This window comes from Morone saxatilis, unplaced genomic scaffold (genome assembly GCF_004916995.1).
Source record: "Morone saxatilis isolate NCDOM2014 unplaced genomic scaffold, NCSU_SB_2.0 Contig16, whole genome shotgun sequence".
NCBI lineage: Eukaryota > Metazoa > Chordata > Actinopteri > Moronidae > Morone > Morone saxatilis.
In genome coordinates this window covers 1,083,069-1,091,969 of record NW_023339718.1, presented here as the reverse complement: position 1 = coordinate 1,091,969, position 8,901 = coordinate 1,083,069, and the positions used below count along the sequence as shown (strand labels likewise).

At 41.2% G+C, this 8,901-nt stretch overlaps 2 protein-coding genes across 3 annotated transcripts in view; one reads left to right on the top strand and one right to left on the bottom strand.

Moving 5' to 3' along the window:
• The window catches only part of slc8b1 (solute carrier family 8 member B1), a 7,527-nt gene extending 935 nt beyond the window's left edge, over positions 1–6,592 (top strand). Inside the window, exons 2-15 of the mRNA XM_035658250.1 lie at positions 1,249–1,401; positions 1,842–1,894; positions 2,306–2,363; positions 2,542–2,647; positions 2,749–2,916; positions 3,717–3,830; positions 3,913–3,984; positions 4,086–4,216; positions 4,354–4,495; positions 4,592–4,713; positions 5,334–5,487; positions 5,600–5,680; positions 5,765–5,829; positions 5,995–6,592. Of these exons, the coding sequence (XP_035514143.1) occupies positions 1,249–1,401; positions 1,842–1,894; positions 2,306–2,363; positions 2,542–2,647; positions 2,749–2,916; positions 3,717–3,830; positions 3,913–3,984; positions 4,086–4,216; positions 4,354–4,495; positions 4,592–4,713; positions 5,334–5,487; positions 5,600–5,680; positions 5,765–5,829; positions 5,995–6,180 (1,605 nt within the window). The 3' untranslated portion in view covers positions 6,181–6,592. The remainder of the gene's footprint in view (positions 1–1,248; positions 1,402–1,841; positions 1,895–2,305; positions 2,364–2,541; positions 2,648–2,748; positions 2,917–3,716; positions 3,831–3,912; positions 3,985–4,085; positions 4,217–4,353; positions 4,496–4,591; positions 4,714–5,333; positions 5,488–5,599; positions 5,681–5,764; positions 5,830–5,994) is intronic.
• A 115-nt stretch (positions 6,593–6,707) lies between these two features.
• Positions 6,708–8,901, bottom strand: part of tpcn1 (two pore segment channel 1) — an 11,666-nt gene continuing 9,472 nt past the window's right edge. For both annotated transcript variants that reach the window (XM_035658249.1, XM_035658248.1), the window contains exons 21-26: positions 8,643–8,689; positions 8,478–8,546; positions 8,254–8,350; positions 7,704–7,843; positions 7,525–7,605; positions 6,708–7,435 (exon numbers count right to left, since the gene is read on the bottom strand). In XM_035658249.1, the coding sequence (XP_035514142.1) occupies positions 7,292–7,435; positions 7,525–7,605; positions 7,704–7,843; positions 8,254–8,350; positions 8,478–8,546; positions 8,643–8,689 (578 nt within the window). In that variant the 3' untranslated portion in view covers positions 6,708–7,291. The remainder of the gene's footprint in view (positions 7,436–7,524; positions 7,606–7,703; positions 7,844–8,253; positions 8,351–8,477; positions 8,547–8,642; positions 8,690–8,901) is intronic.

The window sequence follows — 8,901 nt, the reverse complement described above, 5'->3', positions numbered from 1 at the left end:
TTAGCGTGACCCTAATCATTGGTCATGTGACAGATATCAAACATAACACATCTTCACTGTATTTGAAAAATAATGAGAAATTCATTAGCATCACAATTTGCCAGACTTTATCCAGACTGGATTACCAACTAGGCAAAGCTGACCTTTATTCTGGGGCCCCAGGTCCACTATTACAGTAGCACAATATAAGCTGGAATAATAAAGCTTTGAATTGGCCCTGTCTTGTAGAGCGACCTTGTGTCTAAGTCTAATTTTAAAACCTTTATCATATCAGTTCATATTTGGCGTTGATATATGCTTTCTGGCCGCCTTCACACTCATCAACAACTCTGGCACATATTCTAGCTTCAAGAGGACTTTAAGAGGTGTTAATTCAACTGTGTTTATTATCGAGGGTTGTAGTTAGTAGTGGTGGTGTTGTACTGGACTGCATTATATTGAGATGTGTTTCTAGTATCCCCTTTTGTTTGTAAATGGGGGTGAGAACATTAGACACACCCCTCAAATGCAAATTACAACTCCAATAATAAACATATAGTTAGATTAATACCTTGCTGACAGTGTGAACCAGAGCTGGACATTATTATGATCGATAGAGATAGATGGATACTTTATTTATCCCGAGGGAAATTCAAGATTATCTTTGTAAAGGTGGACTTTATGGCTGTGCTGCTGTACTGGATTGCATCGTATTTTACAGGTGTGCCTAATAAAGTGGCCACTGAGTGTATGGAGCCAACCGTGGGACAATATTTTTTTTATGCCAGTGTGGGAGCAATTTCTCCATTATTTCTAATCAATGAGCAGGACTACTTTATAGCGGTATTGGATATTGTTTTTCTTCTGAACTCTTCCAAGGAAATGTACTATTACTAAATAAATATACCATAATAGAGGATTTTATCTTTAGTCCTCACTACACACTGCATATCCCTCAGTACTGTTATGTTTTATCAAATTTACAGCATAGGAGTACTGGTTGGCTTCTCTGTTTTTGGGCAAAATCTTACAAAGTTACCACTTGTAGTCTGTAATGTGTATTTTACGTGGTTGGTACTTAATACAAATATATAAAAACACAATTATAGAAGGTGAAAACGGAGGTTAACAGGGACCCACTGAACAATTTTGTCACATCACACCCTATTGTCACACTTATTTTTAATAATTTAAGTCTACTAGTTGTGTCGTATGTTGAGGCATTTAGACGAGGAAATAGGACTGATGTCTTTCTTTTTGTGTGTTCAGTGCGAACTTGTGATGAACCTCAGTGCTGCAGACCGCTGTGCATTTGTGAAGAACACACCGGACTGTAGCATGGAAGATGGCTTCATCAGCTACCTTCGAGTGGCCTTCTGTCTGCTTCCTCCCAACCTCGTACCTCTCACCATCACTCTCTGTGTAAGCCTGTGTGTGTGGATAGTTTTCATGAAGAAGCAGCATTAAAAATCTTCATCTCAACACTGGCAGATCTTTTGAGGAAGTTGCATTCACTGCAGGAGAACCAGGAATGGTCAAACTTCTGATTTACCAACTATCATTTCACTTTTTGCTAAATAATGGGCTTTTGTAAGAATGTGTGAACTTCTTGAATTTCCCCTTTTTGCAACATAACGAATCAAGCGGTCACACTGGAAATACCTTTTTTAATCTGTGTGTGTAGAAACCAAATGGTCTATGTTAGAGATTAGGAACAACGGGATCAGTGTAGTTGAACAAGGTCATGTTTGTCAAGGTTTTGTTTGAGTACGACAGACTCCAGCAGCACTTCTATGTACTTCTTTGTGTGTAAAGAAAACAACTGTCTACCACACCTTTTACTTTCTTCTGTTTTTCCACAGGTTATATGGCTGCTATTTCTGTTTGTCATTCTTGGACTCGCAGCGTCTAAATTGTAAGTGTCTCTCATGTTTCCAGTGTCAATGTGTGTCCCACAAGCTCCCCTTCATCTGTCAAGGCCAGTCCGTAACAGCTAGCATAAGTTATTCATTCTTACTGACTGATTTTCAGCTATGGAGAGTGTAACACCACATTTACAGGCCCTAGTATGTCCAGGCTACCCACACACATTCATGTCCTCAGTGCAGTCAGCTTAATAGTCACATGACTGTAGAGAGCTTTTTGTCATTGTGAGATTTTTTTTGAAAGGAAGCACAGTTTGTTCTGTTTTTCTACCGCACCCACCCTCATTTCACACACTGAACACTTGTGAAGTACAGTCACTGAATGGTGAAGAAGCTGCTGTATGAGATGCTTTGCATTTCTCATGAGCATACTTGCCTCTTTTTCCCCGGTTTCTCCTCAGTTTCTGTCCCAACCTGTCAGCAATCTCTACCAGTCTGCACCTCACTCACAACGTGGCTGTATCCTTTTTATCAGTACGTCCCTCAGAAGTTCATGGTGTAATGCACAGTCAGTACAAATCAGTGAGACTGCTGATTCACCAGCACAGTTCCTCTCTCTGGTCTTTGCAGTTTCACTTGCTATACTTAAATTATGTCTTTGTGAAGAATATTTTCCTTGACTGGTGTTTGTGCTGAGGGTGTGACATTTCTGGCTCTTGGTAATGGAGCTCCAGATATCTTCAGTGCCATTGCAGCCTTCTCCCACCCACACACAGCTGGGCTGGCTGTCGGAGCCTTGTTTGGTAGGCACAGTTTCTCACACACACAAAGATAAATGAACTCAAGCTTTTTATCATGAAAATCGGTTGTGCCTGATCTTGCTCGCTTTCTCTCCCTCCAACAGGAGCTGGTATATTTGTCACCACAGTAGTCGCAGGCAGCGTGGCACTGGTCAAGCCTTTTACTGTGGCCTCGCGTCCATTTCTGCGTGATGTCATCTTCTACATGGTGGCAGTGTTTTGGACTTTTTTCATGTTGTACAGAGGAACCACGACACTAGGCGAAATACTTGGTAAATACACACACACACACACATATGGTTCGATACGAGAGTATGTTGTGTCTTCTTGATCAGATTCTTAGTTGCATATTGGTCTTCTTTGGCATTTCTATTGAACCGTCAATGAGGTATATTGACAAATACATATTTAAAGTAATAATGTACCACATGTAAGACACTTATTCTATGCTACTGGTAGACTTTACAGAAAAGGATGTTTTTCTTCTGTCCCTAGCCTCAGAAATGCTCCTCCTGCTTCAGAGCCATTTGGTTGTGTGTTAGTTACCCATCAACATATTTCACTGAGGCTTTATTGAAAGTTAGGCCATGAGCCAAGACAAAAAGTGATGTTAGTTTATTTATTTTTTTTACAGGTACAGGACGTTTTTGACATTAAATCTAAAATCTTCATACATTTATATAAATCTAACACCCATGATTTTCTATCAATATGTCTTTTATTTTCTTAAAAATGTAGAGGATTTTGCAGCCTTGCAGGGTGGTGGTGTGTCTCAGAGTGCTTTTTTGTTCTGGTGCCAACATCCACCGCCTCAGGCTGCAATCTTAGCCAAAAACAATCCCAGAATGCAGTTCAAAGAGTCACCCAACCAGATTCTGTGAATCATCGACTCTTCTGGTGGCACATGAGGCCACTTGCAATCATCATTATCCCACATCCATATTTAGATATTTCCACACAAACTGCAGACTGCATTGTACAGTGTGCTGTGTATGTAACCATGTATCAAGTTTCAAGCTCTCAGTATTTTTAAACACACTGTGACATTCTCAACTTCATCTCCTTTTTCTAGGGTACCTGGCCCTCTATGTGGTGTATGTATTGACTGTTATCATCAGCGCGTACATCTACAACCGGCAAAAACATTCGATGAACTCAAGTGTCCGTAATGTTGCACATATCCCAGGTTAGAACCTTAAATACATATATATACACACAGGCAATAAAACCATAATTGGCAGTGATTCTAGCTTTTGTTTTTGCTTCAGAGTTTCACTCGTCTGACTCATCTGACGAGGACGTGCCCTGCCTGACTGGTGGGACCATCCAACACGAGTATGGTAAGAATGCAGGACATTTATAAACCACAATATAAGTTAATATGCACCAGGAGTTTTCTGCATGATCAGGGCCATAACGTGCACGTGTGTGTGTGTTTCAGTCTCAGAGTACAGGCCACTTCTGCCTTACTCTGAGTCCACAGGTAAGATTCTGCTGACCTCACTGAACCCGATCGACAGCAGGAAGTGGAGGAGGAAATCATGGAGCTGGAGAGTCCTCAAAGTACTGAAGGTGTGTGTGATGGTAAACAGATACAAGGAGCAGTGTAAAAAGCTCAATGTCTATATTAATCTGGTTGGTACACCAAGTCAAAGTACTGAAAATCTATTCAAAACAGTTCTTGTAATGTTAATTATCTTACCCATCAGACACCTCTAGAGGTGCTGCTGCTGCTCTGTATTCCTGTGGTCGACCCTGATAAAGAAGACAAGAACTGGAGACGTCCACTAAACTGCCTTCATCTGATCACTGCTCCCCTGGTGTGTGTGCTCACCTTCCAGTCTGGAAAATGTAAGTGCATCAGCTTTCATGATAAAGGCAGCATGACATACTGTAGCAGCCATAGTCAGTAGTAATCATTTTTTTCCCCCCTTAATTTATGTCTAGATGTAGATTATTTGATCCAAGGGCAGTTTCCCCTCTGGGTGCTGATTCTGCTGTTGGGACTTTTCCTGTCTGCTATTGTCTTCTGCACCACCACTAATGACTGCCCCCCCAAATATCAGCCAGTAAGTATCTGTGGAGAAGGAACAGACATTGTCCAAAATATAAAGGGGGTAGGGTGGATGGGGGTCAGGGAGTGCCACCTTCAGGTCTTGTACACATATAACAGGATGTAATCATTTATAGTTGTCAGTCTACAGCTCATCTACATGCTAGCAGCTCTGTGAGGCTCCACTGAGGCACAGCAAATGCTTGGAGTTAAATGCCGACATAAGCATGCTAACGTTTGCTAATTGGCACTAAACACAAAGTACAACTGAGGCCGATGAGAATGTCGTTAGTTTATGAGGTATTTGGTCATAAACTCAAGAATTGGACAAATAAAAAATGTGACCTGGTGGCGGTGCTAGATGAAAAGTTAGAGGATTGACAAAGCCAGTATGCATCATCTTCCGGGGACCACAAATATCATATCTGTACCACATTTCATGGCAATAGTTAATAGTTAATTATATTTCTGGACCAAGCAACACTGCTAGTGTGGCTATAAATATATTTACTAGTGACTGCTCTTACAACATTTGTATTACTAGATTGGAAACGTGTAGTGTCTTATTCACGCTCTGATGATAGAATCACATGCACACCCGCAACAGATTTCAAGTTTGTCTCTTTCCCTCTCCAGGTATTTGCTCTTTTAGGCTTTGTGGTGAGTGCAGTGTTGATCAGCGCTGCAGCCTCTGAAGTGGTCAGTCTTCTGCACATGCTCGGTGTGGTGCTGAGTCTCAGCAACACTGTGCTGGGGTTGACTCTGTTGGCCTGGGGCAACAGCATAGGAGGTGATATATATATTTTTTATTGATATATAACCAATTTCTTTTTTGCAAAACATATATGATGCTTGTACTTAATATATTTAACACATGAAGTGTATATATGTTTCTTTTTCAGACTGTTTTTCAGACATCACCATTGCCCGGCAAGGTTATCCCCGGATGGCCATATCTGCCTGCTTTGGAGGCATCATCTTCAGTATCCTTATTTTTATATGAGTATGTGTGAGGCATGTGTAACAGTGGCTGGTAATGACTGCATCCTTGACTGTATGTCCTTCAGACATGCTGTGTGGAGTGGGTTCAGGGTGTCTGCTACAGATGCTTAAAACACACTCGTTTGTGCAGGTAATCTCCTCCTCAAACACACATCAAGAGTTTATAATTGTGGTCAAACATACAGAGAAATATAGAAGTCGCAGATACATCAGACTGTTTTGGAACATGAAGATGATGATGATGATGATGATGATGATGATGATGATGCATCTTTTGTCTCTTTCTCTTCCTCAGTTTGAAGTAGAGGGTTTGTTGACATGGGTTCTAGCAGGATCTCTTGGTTTGTCTTTGGTCCTGTCCTTCGTCATTGTTCCACTGGGCCGGTTCCACTTGGGTCGGACCTACGGGATCTTTCTCCTAGTCTTTTATGTCATCTTTCTTCTCATTGCACTACTCACAGAGTTTGGTAAGATCCACTAATGTGTCAATCCTCCCTTGATGCAAAAGGACACACTGGAACAGAGGCTGCAGAAGAATGGACATCCACTTCTACGCATAATATTAATGCACTATTTATACAAGAATCCACACTTTGTGCACTTGCCTACTACCCAGAGCCACCCTGTGGGGGGGGTTTCTGAAACCAAGCAGGCAAATCAATGACTTCTCTGCTCAGGGAGAGCTGAAAATAATCATCACACTGTGCCTTTATTCAACCTGTTGTTTGTGCTGACTGGAGCTGCGATGGCACTTTGTGAATCCAGAGGGAAAACACAGGTTGTAGAAATTTGTACTTTAAACATTGTAAATTAACTAAATGTACTGTAAATCAAAATGTTAAAATGACCCTGTACAAAGCTGCTTTGGGGGAATTAAATAATTTGGTTTGGTATTTGTTTTTACAGGTCATACAGTAGTAATGCTAGTCTTTCCTCACTTTCTGTGTTAAATTATTGTAAGTTAATAAGCAGTTACCAGCAGTATTATACAGCAAAAATACATCAATGACAATTTGAACAGTTTAATAAAATCCCTTATTAACTAACTCAAATACATTACAGAGTAAGAAGTTATATAAAAGTAAAATATTTTCAGTCTGTAGAGACATTAGTTAGGAGATACACCGTATTGGCTTTGTTGGATTGAGCTAAAAGGAGTGTAATTGTTTATACTTTTGGTCTTTAGATAACTTAAGTTGTGTCTGTGTTAATACTCATCATATGGGCCATTAAACTAAGGCATCAGGTTTAAGTACTACATGTCTTACAAGAGGTCACAAAAGGCCTACAGCAGTATACGTACACAACATACTGTAGTACTACAGGCTCCCTGGTAGTATTTGCTGCAGTCTTTGAAAAGGCCAAAAGAGGGCAACATTGCCACTTCACTGGTCGAGCGACAGACCTGTCTTTCTGTCTGTAGTGTCATTAACACGTCTCACTCTTGCATCAGTCCAAAAGGCCCCGGACTTGTTTCCCACTGTGGCAAATGTGGAGCGTGGGGGAAGTGGAAAAGATCTGGAGTGATTGGGGTTTTGTAGCATTTAAAACACTGAGATGGTGGCGCGTATGTACCGCTCGCGAACTGTGCGTTAGTTGATGCTGTGAGGTCCAGTCTGTGAGTTGAGCTGAGGCTCTGGAAAGGAAGACGGTTCAGAGACGGGACTGTCCAGTTCCCGCTCCAGGCTTTGGTCTGGCTGAGGCAAGTTTTCCCTCGAATACTCTGCATACCACTCCTGGAGGAACAACGTGTAGAAGAGGTTATGAGGTTACCTGAGACCAACTACTGTTTCGGTATGCAGGATTATTTAGTTAGTTCTTTTACCTGTATCTCCTCCTCGTACATTTTAATACTGAGGTCGCTCTTCGTCCTAGACCTACGACCTAGGTACACAAGAGATGTGTGCTGTACACACCAAAGCAGGAGGGAAAGCTGGTTAGTGGGACTTCATTTGAAGAGCAAAGAACAAAGAGTTTATTGTGTGTGTTTGTGTTCATTCTTACCCCACCCCTGTCCATTGCTTGTAGGACTCCCTGCAGAGAGCTGAGGGAGGACAGTCCTGGGCAGGTCTGTTTGTACAGCTCCAGAGTGGCCAGAGCTTCGTCACGACTCACCTCCACTTCAAATACTATCCCGTTCTCATCTAGAGCATGAACACACACACAGACGTTACAATGACTCACGCCACACTGTACTTCACACAATCATGGCAGCTAAATATCAATCAAATAAGCATTTTATCTGAGTTTATGTGGAAGAAATACTCCAAATATTAAAGAATACATGAAGGCTTTTGTTCTAAAGTGCTATACATTCTCTATATGTGTCCACACGTGCACTCAAAGACACACACACACACACAGAGGACATTACATTGACTTGCATTCATTTCCTGGAGAATCACCTTAACCTAACCTTAAACCAAGTCTTCAACCTAAAAATGAATGATTTACATTATGGGGTTGTTGGATGGGTTTTTTCCTTAAAATGCCCTGTAGTGTGAGTGTGTAAACACATTTATGCCCCTAAAACATGAGTTACACTTGTTCCCACCTTCTGGGTTCTCCAGTGGTTCCCGGTTCTTGCGGCTATAGTTCATGCGGAACACAAACGCATCGAGAATGAACGCCACAATGATAGTCATCACCACCTGGAGAGAGAACAAACAAAAACCACACACACATCACATCCACAAGCACTGCATATAAAGACACATAAATGCAAAAATGCAGGGCACATTTCCACAGACATATCACATATGACTGCACAGGCCTCACCATAGTGACTATGTAGAAGGTCATGAAGTAGAGCCGGCTCCAGTGACTCGTCATTGAAGTGACTCCTTCCTGTGAGAGAGAGTGAATAAACAGCAGTCAAACAGTGATACCAGCTGATCAGTGACAAGACAGCAGAGAGACCACAGATAAATGATTTGATCTTACCATGGTAATGTACCAGTTATTGACCACAGTCAGCTCAAACAGAGTCACTGCAGAGACATAAAACAAGAGGAATCCAAAAATGTTAAAAAAGAAAGTAAATGGACACACCAAGAGACAAAAAAAACACCTTCATTAGCATGAACTTGCTAAATTCATACTCCCCAACAAAAGTGCTATTTACTCCTGTTAGAGTAACTGATTATAAAAAGTACAGTGCCTAACTGTTTAAGCTTTTTAAAAAAAAATTAAACTACATACT